The sequence below is a fragment of the Pseudopodoces humilis genome, chromosome 1, assembly GCF_049639895.1.
Source record: "Pseudopodoces humilis isolate 2021_Gansu_Grassland_sample_001 chromosome 1, ASM4963989v1, whole genome shotgun sequence".
In the NCBI taxonomy this organism is placed as follows: Eukaryota; Metazoa; Chordata; class Aves; order Passeriformes; family Paridae; genus Pseudopodoces; species Pseudopodoces humilis.
The window spans coordinates 81,806,415-81,827,640 of NC_142200.1; the positions used below are offsets into that span (position 1 = coordinate 81,806,415).

At 38.4% G+C, this 21,226-nt stretch overlaps 1 protein-coding gene across 4 annotated transcripts in view; it reads right to left on the bottom strand.

Moving 5' to 3' along the window:
- Positions 1 to 453: 453 nt before the first annotated feature.
- The window catches only part of DROSHA (drosha ribonuclease III), a 71,032-nt gene continuing 50,259 nt past the window's right edge, over positions 454 to 21,226 (bottom strand). For all 4 annotated transcript variants that reach the window (XM_014255596.2, XM_014255597.2, XM_005526475.3 and 1 more), the window contains 11 exons: positions 20,549 to 20,651; positions 17,504 to 17,574; positions 16,401 to 16,445; positions 13,454 to 13,611; positions 11,765 to 11,870; positions 8,075 to 8,216; positions 6,956 to 7,038; positions 6,739 to 6,842; positions 4,653 to 4,745; positions 3,808 to 3,854; positions 454 to 886 (listed from right to left, as the gene is read on the bottom strand). In XM_014255596.2, the coding sequence (XP_014111071.1) occupies positions 756 to 886; positions 3,808 to 3,854; positions 4,653 to 4,745; positions 6,739 to 6,842; positions 6,956 to 7,038; positions 8,075 to 8,216; positions 11,765 to 11,870; positions 13,454 to 13,611; positions 16,401 to 16,445; positions 17,504 to 17,574; positions 20,549 to 20,651 (1,083 nt within the window). In that variant the 3' untranslated portion in view covers positions 454 to 755. The remainder of the gene's footprint in view (positions 887 to 3,807; positions 3,855 to 4,652; positions 4,746 to 6,738; positions 6,843 to 6,955; positions 7,039 to 8,074; positions 8,217 to 11,764; positions 11,871 to 13,453; positions 13,612 to 16,400; positions 16,446 to 17,503; positions 17,575 to 20,548; positions 20,652 to 21,226) is intronic.

The following is a 21,226-nucleotide window of genomic DNA, read 5'->3' on the forward strand; positions in this document are numbered from 1 at the left end:
AGAACAAGAAGCTGAAAAAGAAACTAAACTTGTTAATGTAAACTTCATGTACATTCTCTACAAAAACTGCCATTCTCTTGTATCATAATAATCTTCTCCTTCGAGTCTTAAAACAGTGATTTAGAAACAAAACTCCTCAATTTTCCACACACATCTGTGTCACATTTCAGATGTGTCATCCACTGTTCAAAGCAAAACTGAGTATCTCCTTTTAATTACTGTACCGTTTTCTGTAAAAAGGCCCTAAACTTTAAAGCTCTGGTTTAGCAGACTCAAGAAGTAAGTACATTTAGCTGCAAAACTTAAGTTAGGTACATGCTTAAGTGCTCAGCTGAATCAGTTTCTCATAATACTTTCCTCCTCCACAGCAGAGTTCATGCAATAACTTTGCTGGTCACTGATAACACAGCACTCAGACATAAGAGACAATTGTTAAAACAGCTCTTCCTCCTATTAGCATTTCAAATTAAGACTTTATTACTTCATACAAGACAGTAAAAATAATAAAAATAATCAACAACTTTTCATAAAAATTAAAAGGGTTTAAACCCAAATCTTATTAAAAAGCCAAACTTAAAACCAAACTAAAGAAATCATGTATTTGCACACACTTTTAAAGGAAGAGATTACAATTTTCTTTTTGATATCAACAGGCACTCTTCATTCATCATCTGCAAGAAACTAGGTTAGGTCTCCACAGGCCACAGTCAGAGTTATTAAGTAAGTAAATATGCCACTGCTTCTGTGCCCTCCTTTTATTTCCTTGCTTCTTCAGTCTCCTCTGACTCTCTCTCTTGATGCTCTCTTTCCCACCTCAATTCTTTCAACTCTTGTCTGTACTTCCGTTCAATGAACCGTTTCTGATGGGCCATCTGGGGAAAGTTATCTGACACAAGGAGAAATATTTTACATTAATAAACAAACTGGTAACAAAGAAAGCCTCAGCTTGTTTTGGTTTAAACTTTGATGTTATTAGAGATTGGGGGGAACAATGTTGTTCCCATTTTTACTCATTTATTTCTTATAATACATAGTAAACCAGGACTGTGTCTGGAAAAGACTTTCATTTCTTTATTATTTCTTTACATCTGTTTCTCCTGCTACAAAGCATTGCCAAATCTAATACACTCACAAAAATAAAATATAAAATCCTGGTATAGCAAGGATATATAGCCAGGTATTGTCTGGATTTTACATTCTGTTCCCTTAGCAACAGGTAGTCAATACTGAAAAATGAATGTGAAACAACTGTCAATGCTGTCAGAGTTTTTTGTCTTGTTCTCACTCCAGAAAGTATGAGCCACTGGTTTCAAGCATTGTACAGATGTTTCCATTATTTTTATTATTGTTTTAGACCATGCAGAATCAACTATATGGCACACACTATGGCAGGGATCCTAATGGGAAAGTAATAGTGTAGCAAGATGGAATGCATTTAAGTCTGTTCCTGAAAAAGTTAATGCTTGGCTATGTACCAGAAGACAGCCTTAGCGTAGTCTAAGAGCATGGATGAGTGAAGACTGCCTAAAACAGACTGGACAAGGCTGAGGTGATGGAGAAATAGCTGGGGAGATGGATGCTTCTGCTTTCAGGCATTTGTCCATTGGCTGATGTGTAGGTACACATTCGAACTGAGACCGTAAAAACAGCTTATATAATTGAACGGAATTGCTCTCACTTGAGAGCACTGCTCACAGAATGTGATGTTTTCTGCATGACCAGGGTGCTGACATTCATGTGTATCTGTGCTGGGGAGACCTGCACCCTCCAGCCAGTCAGAAAGCAAAGGGGAGTATGTGACAGGCTGCAGGTGGTGGTAAATCCTACTGGCATCACACAGACCTCTGGGATCAGCACTGGCTACCTAACCAGTCTGAGACGAATGCAAAAGGTCACTACACTGACCTTTAAAGCCATGAGCAAATTTGGTAGATGTCTCAGCAACAGACTGCTCTCTCTCTGAGGCTACTTAGAGAGAATTCAGCTGAAGCTTCTCAGGGAGGAGTACCTTGGCACCAAGCTTTTTCCTCCTTTTTCTGGGTCCCAGGCAGCACAGATTCTCAGCTCTCAGAGAATATGGTGCAGAAGCCACATAAACTGCAGGAGTTTGTGGTACGAGAGAATAACTTTCTACTGCTTTGTTTTATTGGCCAGTGAAATTTGTGCCCTTTATTATATATACTATAGGAATAAAAGGTTTATTCATCAGTTATTTACAACTTGGGCATAGGAGAGTATATTTATTTAAACCAGGAAGCAATCTAAACAAAATTGGTTTTAAATCGCTGTTTTCTTTAAAAACACTAGTGCTTTGTTTAATGGAGTTCTGGGACATTTTGTTGCTCATGTGCCCCATAAAATGAAAATCAGATTTTCAGCGCTGTGCCTGTAACATGATTCTTTAAGAACTCAGCTCGGTAGCAACCTGTTCTAATATGTTTAGGATGGCAAGAAGGAAACTCATGTAATCAATTCATCATGACTATCATATAAATAGGTATATGAAAACTACTTTCACTAGAAGTTAACTACTTATGCATTAAAAAACCCAACAAATAAACCAAATCAAACTACTCCACTGCACAACCATATACAAAATAGAAAAGGGGCCCTTAGGGGTTGTGTAACCTCCATCCTGAAAGACAATTACAACTTGACTGGCAAGGCACAGAGAAGCTAACTTGAAAGTTGGCTCTGTTTTGAACTGAAGGGCAGCAGGAGCACAGACCTCTAGAGTTCTATGGTATTTAAACAAATATATATGTCAGAAGAGAGCTGTGAAGTCCTTGGATTGATAGGCCATGAAACTCACAGCTCTCTTGAGTGGTGATACTGTCACAAGAAAATTCACTCAAAGAAAACTTCAGTAACATCTTGCAGACACTCAGCAGAGAAGGGAAGTTACATTTTCCTACTTGTCAATTTACTGGTGGTGAGAAGTATATGCATAGCAGCTGGATAGAAAAACATATCTGAACTACACATATTCACTGCCTTCTGAAATTTTTAAGCTCTTGAATTTCCAGATGCAGAGGTAACAGAATAAAAACCTTTGATATCTGAGGAACTGTAGGTTTCCTTTGAATGAAATGCCAAAAATGGACTTCCCATATTCTTCTCTATAGAGAATTTCTGCTGCACAAAATGCTTGTAGTCTATTTGCTTACAGGTCACCCACTGGCACTTTAACCCAATTGACCAAAGTTATTTCATGTAAGAAGCTTGCCCACACTCATCCATATCTGAGACTACATTTCAGTGAAGGACTGCTCCCATGCTGGCTATGCAGCACGTAATTCAGAGAGATGTATACACAGATTCCCTGGATCTGCAGCTGATACTAGTCCTTCTTGACAAATAAATACTGATTTAAATTGAGGGGGATATGCCTCTTAGATTTTAACCTGCTGACTGATAATCTGAGATCAAATTTTCTTTTCTAAGGTCACTCTTTCCTCCTCCCCTGAATTAAAGGGTGAGACAACCCGAGCATCAGAGACTACGCAGTCTTATCCCTCTGCATGATAAGCACAGACACCTCAATGAAACTGTACTGCACAGGGTTCCCTTGAAGTGGCATCCTCTGCAGCTGAGCAGCTCCCATTAACAAATACCTGTTGGGATCATATTAACTTCAACTGCTACAAAACCATCTTGAAAGTACTAAGTGGAAAACCTGCTGCTTAGAAGATGACAGCACTTAGCATATGTGTTCTGTTCAAAACTTATCCCTCACAAAATCCACACATTGCCTCACTAAAGAACGAGGAAATAAACTATGAATTCTCTGTTGCCCAAATATCTTACATTTTTCAAGTGCGTCCATTGCAGCTCCCATTTCTGCTTGCTGAATACTGTGAAAGCCAAACAAAAACATGTTACGTGAGATCTAAGCTGTACAGAATAAACTAAAGTTCCTGAAAAAGTGAAGCACTAATTACTCTTTTGTAATGAAACTTTTTGGATAACTAGCAGCTAGTAATTAGCTAGAGTGTAATATATATCCCACCTTCCCATAAACATGTGCGCAATAGTATTACAGATCTAGCAGAATACTTCTTAACTTAGATCAATAATAACAAAATACTCCGGTCCATTCTTCACTAAAGCATTTGCTTTCACTTGAGAGAAAGAAGAAACTAAATCACAGATGCATGAATGTTAAAAAAAACAATGATATTTTTATAACCACCACCAGATTTAGTAGCATAAAATGAGGTTTTTGGGGTTCACAGTTGAAGTCTTTGAGCCCTTAGAACCATTTTCCAAAATGCCTAGAAGTAGTAACCCCAGAAAAAAAAAGTGTAATAGTGTAGCACTCTTAACTTGCCAGTGTAAGATGCATAGAAATCCACTAGCAAATAGCAAAGTAGAGAGAGTATTTTCTGGAAGCTGTTCTGCAGTTTCTAGTCTGAAAGTTACAAATATAGTTAGCATTACAGATAGCCACCCGGAAGGCAAGTACACCAGAAAAAGCTTAAGATCCAAAATTATACCAGCGTAGAACCCTTCCGGAATTCCTGAAGCAGAGCAGTTAGAAGACAGCTCTACAACTTTCTTTTCCAAAGCAGACCAGACAGCAGTTGTCTCCATGGCTTGTCATTTTGGACACCATCACACTCAAACACCATGTGATTAATTTTTCACTGTACCTTGGACCTTTACCACATCCTATTCTTTCCCCTTTGAAGTAAACAGCTACTGTGTACGTCCTGGCATGAGAAGGTCCCACTGTCTGCAAGGTCCTGAAAGAAGAAATATTTTATTCAAGCAGGGAGTATTAAAACACAGAATCTGTTTGTGCACATAGCTCTCCAAGCTTTCAGTCTGGTCAATACATATAGTGCAACTAATGCAAAATGTAGAGCAAGAGCTGAAGGATGTCTGTATAGATCATATTAACCCAGAGATTACAAGAACAGTATTTATATGAATCACATTTATTACTCCAGGCTCACTCAGGAGCATCATATGAAAATTAAAACTTTACTTAACCTATAAGCAAAATGCAGACTATATCATGAAGTGTTCAAACACTGCAAAAACATTTGTAATAAAGTAATAAATTATGCACAGCTGTGCAATTGCAAATAAACACATCCATACAATTATGTGTGGACTAGAAGTTTAGTCCCTGAGAGCTTTGCAGGTGGCAAGGTTTTGTAAGGACTTTTTATTAGACACGGTAGCTCTCTACACTGAATTATCACAGTACAAAGAAATTTTCCATCAGCTTTGAAAAGTTAGTTTGTCACAAAGCAAACTTTCCATTTGACCTAAAGTCTAGGACATACATCAACAACCATCTAAAAGGGAAAAGGTAATTCCCTGGATGTGCAATGAATTGCTTCTTTTTCAAGTTTCTTACTTCCGTCCCAAATCTCTCCCTGCTTTCAGATCAAGTTCTGTCCGCTACCTTGTTTCTTTTTAGAGGGAGCACGAATTTCACATCAATTTTTAAAGTATCTAAAGTACTCTCTCTCTCCGTGCACTGTGACAAGAGCAAATAAAACCTACCCTAAATTTCAAAGCAATAGTACTGACTGCAGTGAAACAGATAACCCCAAGAAAAGGAATTTAACAAGATAATAGGAAGATAACAACATATTACTAGGTCTGAGCTGTACTATAAAAATCAATTTATCATCACAGCAAAACAAACCTAACATTTGGTACTTGATACTAAGTGGTTTTTACAAAAATGGGCAATTGTTTTTTATTGAATTCATCCCGCTCACTTCAAGACAAAGCCCTGAACCGTCACACAGAGAAACAGAAGAGTCAGACCTGCAGAGCAGTGGCTGCAGTGTTAAGGGGATGGCATTTCTGAAGAGCAGCGTGCGTCACTGTCACTGAACTGCTACATTGCATTGGAAACCTTACTTCAGTACCTGTGACAAATGCACTTACACTGTAATTCTTGTATCTTTTTGATATAATAATCCCAACAATACAAGCCTTGAATTTTCACAGCCTTTATCTCTTCTTTTGGGCTAACATTGCTCCCTTTCCTACATTACTTTAATGGATATGGATGCAATATACAGCCTAAGGATTGTTATTTATTATCTTTTCGAAGCAGCTATTACACTATTTAGAACTGGAAGTGAAAAGGGAGATCTGTCCTATCCAGCTTCAGGTATCTAACTGAGGTGTACAAGTTAAGAGGTTCACTGCCTCGAGCTCTTTGTCATTAAACATGGGAACATTTGTGAGCTGAACAGCATAGCAAAAATGTCCAAAACTTGTGCTGCCCTTCAATGCCTGCCTGTGGATGAGAAACAGTGCCTATAATCACAAGACATAACATAAGGCATTATTATGTTTGCATAATAATATCAAGAATTCATCTGTTACTGAGAATAGAATGGAGATATCTTGACTTTATAACAAAACAGCCATTTGTTTAACTCTTTTCATTTAATACTGACATTCCTTACATTAAAAGAAAGACAAATACAGAATTATGACCAAAAAACACTCCACTCCAAAATAAAAGCTGTATTTTCCCCTACAACCATAAAGGTAAAATGCTTAGTAACTTTTCCTTGTAATGGCTTAAAACACCTTAACATTAGAAAACAGTATTTTCCATCTTCAGACAAAGAGAAACTAGAGGGCTTAAATAACAACAATAAAAACAAACTGTGGGAAAGATGTAGAATGACTGATCACATCTTGCTCCATATACAAGGAAGATTTATAATTAGCTGGTATCCCTAAGATGCCTGCTCTTACTTGTAAAGAGGAATGTCCGGCTCTTTTCCTTCTGTCCTGAGAGTCAAGCAGCACTGCTGAAGCTGAGATTTAGGATCATTCCAATCTTGATTTAAAATAAACTCCTGTAGGAAGTCCACAAAGATGCTTTTATGATTGAGAGATTGCATTAAGAGTTTCAAATGCCACAATGTGTTAAAACACAGTGGCAGGAAAGTAGGAAAGTGACTGATCTTACCTTTAGCCGTGGAAAAAAGCAAACATTCATGAAAGTGTGAACGTATTCCAAATCTTTATCAATGTACAGGGCAGCAATAAAGGCTGGAGGGGGGAAAAAGGTACTGTCACACATCCAAGAAGAGCATTATTGGCTTGCACTTTTAGAAACAAGTATCTCTGAGTACTTTAAAGCCATATTCAATTACGCTTCAGAGCAGTGATCCGATGAGGATATTATCTTGCATACTTGGGGGGGAAAAAAAAACAACAAGCTGACCAAGAGATTAAGTGATTTACCCAAATCCACCCAGTCATTTAAAGTGCTAGAAACAACACTCTGCTCCTAATCTCACATTTTAACCAGGAGACCATGAATACCTACATAAATACCTAATAAATCACTAAATAAATAAATAAATGCATAATAATCACTAAATACCTAAATAAATCACTACTGGGTACCATAAAATAATTTAGATATAAATCACTCCTGTTTGTGTGCTATTTCCATTTGTTTACAGGATTTTGCAAAAAGCCAAGTGGTCTGAATGGCTTGCAAAATACATCAAAATATACAAGATAGGGATTAACTTTCTTTGCAGAATATTTATCACGGTTTCTATTTTATGGGAAAGAAGGCAGCACAGACTTCCAAAAATCAACTAAAAATAATTTCATTTTCATGCAGCCTTCCCTCTTGTGGAGTGACCATTTTAAAAACCTTCTCAAATGCAGACAAATGAACCACAGAAATATTCACCTGCTGAAGGAACTATTTTTTCTTCCAACACTGGCAAGAACATACTAATTAAACACTGAAACTGCTGTTAAATAGCTCAACTCAGAGTATAAGCTTTAACTTTGAAGACATGCTTTTGACCTGGTCATCTTGACCCCTCAATTTCTAAGCCTTCTACTTTCTATCTGCAATTATGCCTCCTTCATGCTTTTATACAGACTTCAAAAATCTAGGCTAGTCTTTAAAAATCTGGCTTCCAGAGGTACAGGCATAATTCATTTGGAAACCTGAACATACATTTTTAATAGTGATTTAGAGGATTTCTAATGGCTTTCTTAAACAAGCCCCAAGGAAAAGGAAGTCATTAAGTACTAAGTTATTATAACCAAATTAACTCACATTCCAAGAGATCAGCCAAAGTCTTAGTTCGAAGAGTTACAGGTCTTTTTGTCTTGTCGTTAGTGATGGCAAACTCTTGCATGCCCAGCTCTTCTGCAACCTTGGCCTGTGTTCTGTTGTTCACCAAAGAACTTCTCAACAGCTGCAAAAGAAAGAAGTTCCATTCCATAGTAACAATTACCAGTAAAAATCTACAAAACCTAGGAGAGCTGGGGAGAAAAAGTTACTTTTATCCTTGAGGTTTCTCACGTCTCTCAGTTTACTGACATTTTGACTCAGAACATCTCAAGCGATTTATATAGAGACACACTCTGTCACTCTTTCTACTGGTGATTTTTCTTCTGTCTCAATTCTTCTCACCAATCTTTACTTATTCTGTGGACACATTACATCTGTATATAGTATATGTTATACATTTAAAATGCTTGTTTCTGAGCTTCCTTGCAATTGTGTACCATCTTTTCTTAAGTCCTATATTTTCTCAGCTAATCTGCTGTTTTCTGCTTTAAGTAATACACAGTTGTATACATTTTCCAACATAAGTGTAAGTAAACAATATTCTGGAATCCATGGAACAGTCCCCAGTGTCCACCAAATAATAAATAAATAAGTGGTGACTGAAAGAAACACACATTACAGCAAGACAGTTCATTGTTTCAGAATGAGCAGAGGAAGAAGCTGCTCTATTCCTTTGGCCAGAATAAAAATTACACAGATGGACAGCCTGTATGTATTAACTGCTCTGCTAGAAGGCAGCACAGTTGAGCCAATGCACCCCAGACACAGATGTGGCCTAACATGTTCCATATATGACAATGTCAAGGATGTGTCATGAAAATACTTAACCTTAGCTCCAGACAGATTACTTAAAAATAGAGCTCTAACAAAGACATAAAGCTCTCATACAGCTTAAAGGAGTATTCTGGAAATTTAGGGAGAATTTCTGAACCTTTGTCAGGGTCAGCATTTTTCCTGCTTGTTTGCTTTTTTGCTTTAAATGGAACAGCATTAAAGAAGTTAGAGCTACTATAGGAGGTGAGAAGAATGTTTCTCTTTTCCATGGTTTATGTGCAATCTAGAGCTGAGATGCTGCACACTTATTTTTTCCTCTCTTTGTCTTCTGTATCACATTTGCTCAGCTTATTAGATACAAGTCATATGCTACCTGGCTCTAGCACACCAACTGAGCTTATGAAAAATCAAGATTTATCTTCTGCACTTGATACTTCATCTCTCAAGACCAGATAAATAAAGAACAGTATGTTCATAATTTGTTTGTCAATGATGTATGAAGCAGATACTCACAACCTGATCTTTGTAAACTAGGCAAACAGCAGATAGCATTATTACCTGCCTCCCTAACCTTTGTTTAAACTCATTTACTACTTGCTCCTTTTCAAAATTATTTCCTTTTATATCCTTAAGATAAATAAACTATACTTTCCCCAACAATATCCTAAGTAACCTAGGTACAATATCCTAATATGTAACCTATGAGACAGAAGTGCAATGTCCCATGACAAAAAGCTTGTGCCTTGTAATGGGAGATGAAGGATTTCTTTTGTTGTGTTTGCAGACTATTTATTTTGATGGGATCCATAATCATGATTAGTAGTATCATAAAACAAAGAGCAACATATACACTACCCAGTGAATTACGGATAGAAAAAAACCACCCAGTTATCCTCTTAGCACTGTGGTTATCAACTTGCTCTGTATGAGAATTTGCCTCCTCTACAAGTGTGATTGGGCAAGAAACTCAATTCCTCTTAAAGACAGAGAGAAGACACAGTCCCTGTGACTTTCCAGCAGCTTTTTTAGAGTTGGTCTCTGCACTGGTAACACAGCCTACATCACTGCAGATGCTGTGACACATGACATGAGTTTGACTCTAATTACAAAGCAGTTTTTTTCCTACTTCTTCCATCTTCACCCAACATAATACCACTCATGACTATACCAGAAGAATGCATCCACAATCCAGTACTGTAGAAGCTGTATCTTCCAACATCCAACAAAATGTCAACTTCTTTTCTGGTCCATTATTTGGCTATCTGCAAGTATGTAGGTATGACTATGTTTTCCTTTCTTTTTCTTAAATGTAGGTAATTTACAGACATCTCTCCACAAGCAATCACTCCATACTGGGAAGCCACTGCATTGCCAGTCAAGTGGAATCCTTGATCAAAATTGCCCTCAACACACCAGACACCATTTAGTTGATGTTCTACTCTTACTTCAGATTTAAGTATGTTCCCAGATGACAGGAGAAAGAGCTTAGTGTTTGCTGTTTCTCGTAAGATTCCACTTTATCAGTCTACTTTCTCATGTCTCATTTCAGTCGTCATCAAATTTAAAAACATTTTAAGATAATTTTCTTTTTCCCAACATGAACATCTCCAGAGTTCAAATTTTATTTTAGGCAACTGCCTGCTTCTTCATATCTTTATGTTTTCAGCATCCACTCCACTTCATCTTTACCATTTTAACTAAAAACTGAAGTGTACAACTTGTACTTTCCAACTCACTAATCATTACATTAAGCAACAAAAAGGCATTTTTCTGAGTATTTACACCCATTAACAGCAACATTTCATATCCTCCTGGCCAAATAGTTCTTGCAAGAGTTATAAAACTACAGATGCCTACATTCTTAAAAGTCACGTAGAAAGCAAAAAACCCCACCAGACTCTATATCCTGTCTCCTGAATGGTGCAGAAGAATCCATACAAATGTAACTGAAACTCAAGAAATGGTGAAGAAAATCTAAAATTACTTCTAGTTACAGCTTGCAATTTTCTCTTCTCTTGTAAATAGCTTTAGCCCAAAAGATTCAAGAATCATATTATTTTTATCTAGAATCATAACACATTGCCTGCTACAGACTTAGCACTGCCATCCTTTTATTGATCTGAGGAAGCCACTCTAAAACTAGGCTACTTCCTAACTTTAAGTAGAAAACTTGACTCACATTCCTGATACATGTATTGCTTTGCTGTTTAAGTAAACTAAAAAAAATTTAGTAAGCCCAAGAAAATTTGTTATTTGCAAACAAAGCCACAACTCTCCAGCTGCAGGGCTAAATGAATCAATCAGGAAAAAACTACTCATACTATCACACTGTATTTAAAGAACTGTAAATTGTTGAAAGATCCCCAAACTTAGTTGTTCAAAGCCCACATAAGAGAGGCTAAAAGGCTGTAGCAATCAACAGACAACTATAACTAGTAAAATTAAATTCAAAAGCTACCCCAGGAACTCCAGACTGAAGACAAAAGGAAAACCAGACTAAAATAAATTGTAAAAACTTTCTATCAGGATGTAAAACCCTGCCTGTATGCATGTTCAACACACTAGAAGTCATGAATAAAAAAAAGTCACATGATACATCTATTTAAATAAATTGTTTAAACAAGAACTACTTTTAGCCTTCAATTTCATTGCTGACATCTTTAAAATTTTTGATCCATTTCACAGACTGAACAGAAGTTATTGCAGTGGGCTCATAGATCGCCATTTTCTATTCATTGCAGTGCTCATGACTTAAAATTAACAAAGCCTTATTAAGAGAAGTGGTTGCTGAGGCTTCTTTTATTAATCAAACTCAGAACAATTCACTAGCTGTTCTGATAATTTCAGTCTCCATCCCACTCCTGCTCTTATGGAGAATATGATTGATGGCAGCCTCACCGTTAAGTGCCCTTCATGATGATCGGGGAAATGTATGAATAAATACTCTGTGGCTACCAACTGCATTATGGAGTCACCCAGGAATTCCATCCTCTGGTTGTGGCCTCTGAAAAATGAGACATCAATGCAGCAAAATCAATAAGCACTCAGTGAGGAAAAAACCAAAACCAGCATGCACACACAAATTAAAATGAAGAGTGATCTGAAACTGAGACTTGCTCATTTCCAAACACATTTAAGACAATTTTTCAGTGTTAATCAGGTGAGATGAAAACACACCTCATTACTGTAGTAACACCAACTTACAGGCAAAAAGCAAATCGGGATAGCTACAAATAAATGCAGTCATTAGATTACAGATCACAGACTAAATGAAGGAGAAGAGCAGTTGACATCAAATCTGTAATGGGATAGGATCTCTACCTCAAACTTGTTTTAAGAAAATGAACGGATGAATGCAGTGACCTCAACAGAGAAAAATGTCTGTCCATTCACAAGAAAGAAAAGGATCAGGGTTTAAATTTATACAAGATCCTGGAGAGGGTAACCACTGATACGAAGTTTAACAAGGGCAAGTGTCGATTCTGTCTGGGACAACCCCAGTTGTGTGTACAGAGTGAGGAATGACAGGCTGGAGAGCAGCACTGTGGAACCCTTGGTTTTGGTTGATGGCAAGTTGAACATGAGCCAGCAGTGCCATGGCAGCCAGGAGGGCCAAGTGTGTCCTGGGGGGCATCAGGCACAGCATCACTAGCTGGGCAAGGAAGGGGATTGTCCTGCTCTGCACTGAGGCAGCCTCACCTTGAATATTGTGTGCAGTTTTGGGCTCCACAATATAAAGACAACATTAAGCTGTTTGAGAGAGTCCAAAGGTGAGCAACTGTGATGGTGAAAGGTCTTGAGGGGAAGCCGTATGAGGAGCAGCTGAGGTCACTTTGTCTGTTCGACAAAGCATGGAGGCGACTGAGGGGAGACCTCACTGCAGAGGGGAATGGAGGGGCAGGTACTGATCTCTTCACTTTCATGACCAGTGACAGGGCTCAAGGAAACAACATGAAGCTGAGTCAGGAGAGGTTTAGGTTGGATATCACAAAGAGGTTTTTCACCCAGAGGATGGTTTAACATTGAAAAGGCTCCTCAGGGAAGTGGTCTCAGCACTAAGCCTGTCTGAGTTCAGGAAGTGTGTGGACAACACTCTCAGGCACATGGTGTGATTCCTGGGGTGTCATACGCAGAGCCAGGAGTTGGACTTGATGATTCTGATGGGTGCCTTCCAACTCAGCATATTCTATAATACTGTTAGCTTGAAAACAGGGCCTGGCAGCTTTGCAAGCAACAGAACACAAGGGCTGTGCTTAGACGCTTGGAGTGTAATTTTACTTCTTTTCTCCACCCAAATGTACCCCCAGGTATGTTCTGCTATGGTCTCAGAAGTGATGTACAAGTATCAGTCATGCAAAAAGCTCAAAATAACACCAGGATAGGTCTCTAACACCTTCTACAGTCTTTCCCAAGATATTTGCTACTGACAACTGCCAGAGGTGGCATACTGAGCCAGGCGGGCTTGTGAACATAGCTGCTCTATTCCAGGAAATTAATGTAACATAGTTTGTTTGCAAACTAGGCAATCTGGAATACTCTGACAGAAGGGCCAACAGAGCTACATGAGGACTCTTGCTATGTACTCACAGTGTCAGATGGTTAAAGCCTACTGTCCTCAGAGTGAACGCACGTGCTAGAAGCCGAACATGAGTAAAGATGACTCCAATTGCCTCCTCAAACTCTGTCAGCTTTTGAAGAACTGGAGAGGTCTCAATGAGTTGCCTGTCAGTATTAGATTCTTGCAGCTGCAAGAAAAATGAAGTTTAAGTAATGACCAACTCTGTCAAGTAAGACTGCTGCAGAAATTTTCAGAGAAAAGCAGGCCTTCTCTAAATCAAGGGCAAGGAATGCAATGAACAAGCTCCATGGACAGCTGAACTGAGAAAACCACGTTTCCTCTGCCTTTTGGTCTTGGATAATTACCACTCAAAGAAGAGATGAGCTCTGATGTATGCATTTTTAACAGCTGAGGCACATCACTTACATACATATCTCTGCATGTGTATGCATTGTAGCATAATACAAATTTTCACAAAACATGTACAATTGTACATTTCTGTGTTTTCTAACATTATCACATGGTTTGCAACTGAGCAACAGATTCAAAAATTATTAGAATAGGACTAGCAGACTAACAGTATGTCAGGACGAGACAAAACCCAAATCAATCTCTCCCACTTTCCTTAAGTATCAAAAAATCAAGAATACATTGATTATGAAATTCAAGAGAGCACACTAACACAAGAAAATTAAAATTATTGCTTTGGGTCAGTAGCTTTTCATATCAGTTTCTTGTTTGACGTCCTTGATGTGATGACACTGTTAAATGCCTTTGTGGAGCTGGGAAATGGCTTAAGCATTTCCTCCACCCACTCTGATCATGTCCTTGGTATAGCAATGCCTTAAAGGAGGAATTATCCAGAAGAGGATGCCTAAAAAAAAAGTAGGAATAACCACAGCTTTTTAAACCGGCATTGAGATAATTTTCAGTTTGTTGTCTGCCCCTTTTCTATTAATTGATTACATTCAATTTGACTCTTTTCTGTACTGAACATTCAGTTCACACTTTCATACTGCTACACACCCTTGCACCAAAATCCCACACTAGAGAGATAATTGTCATTTTGGGGTTCAGCTGCATGTGGAGCAGAGACTGCTTTCTGCTTCCTCATGCACAGCCCTTTCTATTTACCTACACAGAATTTCTTCTGCTTTTTTAACCTCCACAGTGAGTCACCCTTGCATTCTCACTACCAGAGTGCAATTCTTCAGTCTGCTGTTGTCCCTGCTACCTGAAATAATTTGGTACTGTCAACAAACTGCCATCTCACTGCTCATCCTCTTCCCTAGGCTGTCAATGAGAACAGCCTCTACTTTAGCAAAGATCTCAAGGGAAATCTGCCAGTGATCACCATTCCTTGCAAGATGTGGTCATTTCACTCCTATTCTTCATTTCTTATGTTTCAGCCATTCCTTTAAATCTGGTAGGGACTGATATTTTTCACTGGAGTTGCTTTTTTTATTGATTCTTAAAAAAAAAAAGATAAAAATTTTAAAAGCCTTTCCTGACTGTCTTTCCAAAAGCCTCTCAGGAAACCCAGCAGACAGTATCATCTGCATTACCACATGCGGATTTGTCTTGTAAAACTTCCCATACATCTGTGAGGCAGGACTCATCTTTACATGTTGACTCTTTCTAAAGAGTCCATATGTATCCAGATGACCACTAATTATTTTTTAGAACCATTTCTACAGACTTGGCTACTGCCAAATATACAGAACTGAAGATCTGTAACTCTGTTGTCTTAGCCAGAGATTTTTTATTTATTGGGATCTCATTTGGCATACTGTTACAGTGATTTTTAGTAATTTTTAAAAATGACATTTTTCAGGCTAGCTGTGCCCAAAGGCCAGTCTGAACTGCCTGTGTTTCACCTACTGGCAAAACCCCCTAGGATGGTTTTGGGATGCAGAAGAAAACAATGTTCACACACAAGTCAAGGTAATAGTAAGAAATTACTTCCCACACTGACTGTTGCCAGTTTCTAAGCAGAGTGCAAGTATTCTTTGGGAAAGCAGGGATGAAAAGGTTATAAAATAAAGTAAGATAAAAGAAAGAAATTTAGATTAAGAACAATCTTTGGAGTTGCATGTGCCACCACGCAGGACAGCTAGTACTGAATCTCAAAAATGTTATCTTCCTATTAAGAGTACTCTTTGTATTTACACTCAGAGGGATGTAGTTATAAAAATTCTTCACGTGTACTGACTTATTGCTGATGATTTTGTCTGTGCACTCAGTGCTGTTCTTGCAGCACCCTTGCACACCCCTGCTTGCACTGAAGACAAGGAGCTACAGTGCAGAGAGGCTCTATGTCTGCCCAAGAATTCAGTAGGGGAGAATGGACTGGGACATCAATCTCCTGACTTCCAGCCTCATAAACTGACAGCTTGTGAGCTTGTATCCCTTGATACATGTTAGTCTTCAGACACCTTCATAATTTTAGTGTTTAAGTGGTAATTAAAGTTACTGGAATCACTGAAACAACCACACTATCATTGCATGGGCACACACACTCAAAATCAGAATAGAATCAAACTGAAACAGAATCAAATCAAAACTTCTATGGCATTCAATTAATATGCCTTCTTAATAGTAAGGTTTCAGTCCTAATTTCAGGTTATGAAAATATATTCATATTGTTTTTGCACCCTTTTCCTCCAACTAAAAGAAGACAAACAAGAAGCTGTCAAAATGCTACCTCTCATTGGATTTATTGTATAGGCACAGTTATATAACAAACATGAGCCAAGGAAAGGTGAATGACTAATTCTCAGAAACACAGAAACTCACTACTTATTTAAAAAAAACAACAAAAGAAATCATAAACCAAACAAAAAGGAAAACATATATATTATTTTGGCTACTCTTTAGCACAATTTCTGAGATGTCATCACAATGGAAACCTATGGAAAAGCATCCCTGAAAATAAAACAGAACTGTGAAATTTATTACAGAAAGGGATACACTTACTTGGAGTGGGTGTAGTGGATAATTAAGCCATACATCCCGCAGGTCCTGCAAACATTGAGAGATGCCTTTAATGCTCAAGGGAGTCATTTAACAAATTCCACAGTACTAAATAAAATGTCATTACTTGAAATACTGAACTATTTCAGATGCTGACTCTGCTTATTGCAAATTCAATAGTGCTGGCAAACTAATTTTTAAATTCGTGTATTTGCTGTTCAAACTGCCTGTAGTTCTCCCAATTAGCTTGTGTCAAAGAGGTGGAAAAATCCTTGAACCACATAAAAAGTGGTTAAAGGAAGAAAAAGATTTGTTTAAGCCTCAGGACTAACTTTATTTGCAAGTACTCCTCAGTAGCAAGTTTGACTTCTCCAAAGGCAAGGACTGAAAAAGAAAAAAAAAGAACCACTTATTTTCTTCTATCTCATAAAGGCTTCCTTCACTACAGCCACTGAGCAGCAAATAAACACTGAGTTACAATAGGCTTCCAAGTACTTCTATTTCTAATAAGTTTTGATATTTCACAGACTTAGAGGAAGGAAAATGATATACAGCTCATCCTCTCACCACTGCCATGTGCTGTCCCAGCAGTGGCTACTTTCTTTCACCTTTATACAGCACATGTTCTAACTAACAGCCATCTAACATACAGCCTCATCTATTATTGCACACTGCAATTGGGTAAATGCTGAATGAAACACCGTCCTTTTTTTTTTTTTTTCCCAAATATATGTTTAAAGCTTTCAGGGTGGGATGATTTAAGTGATGAAACAGAATAGCTGCTCGACATGTGCATCATTCCCTCCGAGCCTGGATCCGCAGCACCCATTTCTGTTTTCAGAGCAGCACTTTGAATGGAAGCTGTCAGGTTTCCCACACCACCCACCCTTCCCTACCTAAGCCAGAGAACCTAAAGCACACCTGAGAAAACACCATATTTTTTTTTTTTTGCCTGGATCAGTACAACTTGCTGTCCTAATTCAATTTCTAGGAACTACATAAAACAGTACTTCTGTTCATTTGTGATCCTTAAGTAAAATAATGGATGGGAAAGCACATCTAGTTATTTTTGAACTGGAAATCAAATCATGTAAGTACATAAATACCTTTTCATTGAAGAGCAAACGTCCAAATAATTGTTTTGCTTCTTCTAGGCTTCCCTCTAGATAAACAGCTCCTACGTGACAGGACCAATATATCAAAGGTCAATAATGCAATTAGTACTTAGAAAATTACTAAGCACAAGCAAGTCAAAGATCTTGGACTTCTTCATCTCCAACACATTCATTTTTAAGAGCGTGCTTTCTGTAGTAAATCCTATTTCTTGGAGAAATTTAAAGCATGTTAAACACCAGCATAAATCAGCAGTCATAAAATGCAAAGAAAAACCTGAAATAATATATATCAGTGATAGAAAATGATACATCCAAAGAGCAAAGTTCAAACAAATTAACCTAGATGCAATACATTTCCAAAAGTACTTTCCAGTAAACTGCTAACTATACAATTGTACTGATTTCAGCAGGAATAGAGTTAATTTTCTTCACAGTGACTAGTACAGGGATATGTTTTCCATTTTTGCTGAACACAGGGTTGGTAAACAGAGATGTTTTTGTTATTGCTGAGTAGGGCTCACACAAAGTCAAGGCCTTTTCTTTTGGTACTGCCACACTGGAGAAGAGACTAAGGGGTGTTTGGGAGACTGGGAGGAGACACAGCCAGGACAGGTGACCCCAACTGACCAAAAGCATATTTCAGACTGCATGACATCATGCTCTGTATATAAACTGCAGGAAAGAAGGAGGAAAGGGGTATGCTTGGAGCAATGATGTTTCTCTTCCCAAGTCACTGTTATGTGTGACAGGGCCCTGCTCTCCTGGAGATTGCTGAACAGCTGCCTGCCCATGGGAAGCAGTGAAATGATTTCTTGTTTTGCTTTGCCTGTATGCACAACTTTTGCTTTCCCTATGAAACTGTCTTTATCTCAACCCATGACTTTTCCAGGTTTTAGGCTTCCAATTCTCTCCTCAATCCCACTGGAGGAGGAATGAGCGAGTGGCTTGGCTGCTGGCTGGGGATAAACCGCAACAGCAACATTTGCAGATAGGGAAACCCACAAAATACATTTGTACAACTAACAAATAATTGCCACTTTTCTAAATTTCCAACAAGATTACACTTGCACAGAAATGATGCATCAGGACTATTGCAAAGCTCAAAGCCTTCCTTAGGCTTCCTTCCTTATTGGTATCACAATAATTTATTGTCTGAACTGGAAACGTCATCTCTGTGTGCCTCCATTTCTGAAGATTGTTTGGTTTTTGTTTTTTTTCAACTTCACACATAGCCCTCACTAGCCCTCTACACATGTCCATCAGCAACAAGCTCAGCAAAATTTGTGTTAACATATATTTTTACTCTATATCTGCACAGGTCCTTCTTAAATTTAGTATCAACATTTTGTCCTTCAATACTCTTTACAGGAGAGCTTCTGAAAATCTCAAACTTGCTTTGTAAGCATAAAAGCAAATGGAATACACAGCTACATGAAGAACACAGAGAAAGGGAGTGCATGTTCCCCCACACAAGAAGAACATGATTTTCCTCGCCTTTCCCCTCCCCTTTGATTTCTCACTAGGTCAACTACTTTCTTAGGACTCCTTGAAGAACAGTCTGGGGGTTTATAAGACTAATTTTGCAGAAGAATATTATGAGAGCACAAAATTCTAAACAATTCCCAGGCAACATGCTCACACTTCTGTTTTTTTATTTTCATCACAGGGACTTTGTGATGAAGCACCAGACTTTGCAGAAGAGCCTCAAGTAGGAGTTCCAGACCCTACATATACTTTTATAGTTCCTTAACAAGCTCTCAGATTTTAGCTACAGCACTGACAAAATCTTATTGCTCAATTAACTTTCTGAACAGCTTTGTATTGGAGGTTAAACAGCAAGCCTGCTCTCTCAGCAAATCTCAATGCTTGCCAAATAGTTCTCATCACTACATCCTAGACAAACTGAAGCCTAAGAACAAAGACAGAGATACATATCTAGTGTTCCTCTTCTGTTTGCTTTTTATTTTTAAATTAAAGATCAAAGCATTCATGGAAAGCAAAATAGAGTTAAAAGAAAAACTCTTATTTCTTGATAAGAGGAAATGCAATCTGGCCCAAGGCAGAATGCACAGAACTGTTGACATCTAAGCCAACTATGATCTATTTTTCAAAGCAGGACAAAATGCTTTAGGAGCTTGTGTAGTACATAAAGACCTGCATCAGGGCTAAACCATTCCCATAGCTAGTAACTTGTACAGTACATCTCAATGAATATGAAGTCAAACCAGTGAGATTAACTTGCTTTGTGTACTCAAAACAAGTAAAGATTCATAAAAATATGCTATCTAAAACAGAGGTTGTGCAGATGTAACCAATGAGATTTTCACCCTCCTTCCTGGTAACTGGTCAGGCTCTGATCTACTCTCCAATATAAACCTATGCAGCCAGTCACTAACCAGCATCTTAGTGCCCAACAGCAAATTTGACACAACTTTCCTCCACCCTCAGCTAGAGAGTAGCTTTATTACACCAGCCATGGCATATTGCCATGTTTTTACCTGTAAGAAAGGTGCAAAGAGGAAAAGGTATTTACTTTGCAAATTCACAGAAGGCAAGCAGGGCACAGAGAAAGTAGTCTGGTGACTCAGTTGGGAGTGCCTGATGAATTCAGAAAGCAAGCTGCAGTTTAAAATTCAGGGATGAGGTTGCAGGTCTGTTCAAGCACTACTGGAAGCAGTGAACCTGCTTATTTTCTGCCAGGCCCCGGTGACCGAACTGCTCCCCTCAGACAGGGGGCAGGTGTCAGGCCATGTTGGCACAGGAGAGACAGAGCTCTGCAGTGATGTGAAACGGCTTCACCTTCAGTGTGCAGGAGCCAGGATACGGAAGATGAGATTTTCATGGTTGTACTACACACTCGTGTTTATACACGAGGCATATGTGCAGGAGAAGGGAAGGGACAAAGATGATGTAAGAAGCTTTACTGTTGCCTACTAGCACTACTCAACAGGCCCACACCTCCTCCATCACAGTCAACAGGGCACACAGACATGTATAAAACCTAACTGTCTGCACACACAAATGCAGACTCCTTACCTATCAGGGCTTCAAAGCAGTTGGCCATGGCATGGCGGAGATCTGACTCCCTACAAAGGTCTGGACCATGAGCATAGAGCATGAATCGTTCTAGTTCCAGCTTCTGCAAAATACATAGAAAGAGTTAAAACCATGGTTTTAGAAGTACAAGAGTACCAGTTTAGTCACTAAAGTTCAATTACACTGTTGTCATACAGTTACCAGGTTAGAAGGAACTATGAAGCTTTTCTCCACAGTTTCACTTTAGACACAGGCTAAAATGAAAACATTTCCTTTGTTTATCAGAGGTAAAAAACTACAGTGTGATACCATGGAAAAAACTAGAATTATCAAACCAAAAGAAGCTAATGCAGAAAAGCGAGGAACAGGAACTCTGGTAGACACAAGCCATTGAACACCTGGCTTTTTCCTCCAATACCATCAACAGGTGTTAGCCTCTGGGCACTGCAAGAGAGGGCTCATATTTTAATCTGCAGTGCCACCTAGCTTCCTTCTTCCTTTCAAAAGTGCATCATTAACACTCATCTATTGCCTGAACTATAGTTCTGCTTGCCAGTCAAAATCTCACGGAGTAAGTCAGATATTTTCTGTAATATATGATAATTCTGCTATAGAAATGCAGGCAAGAGCTCCTACATTCTCTTTACATATTCGTCTTTTGGACACAAAACCATTACT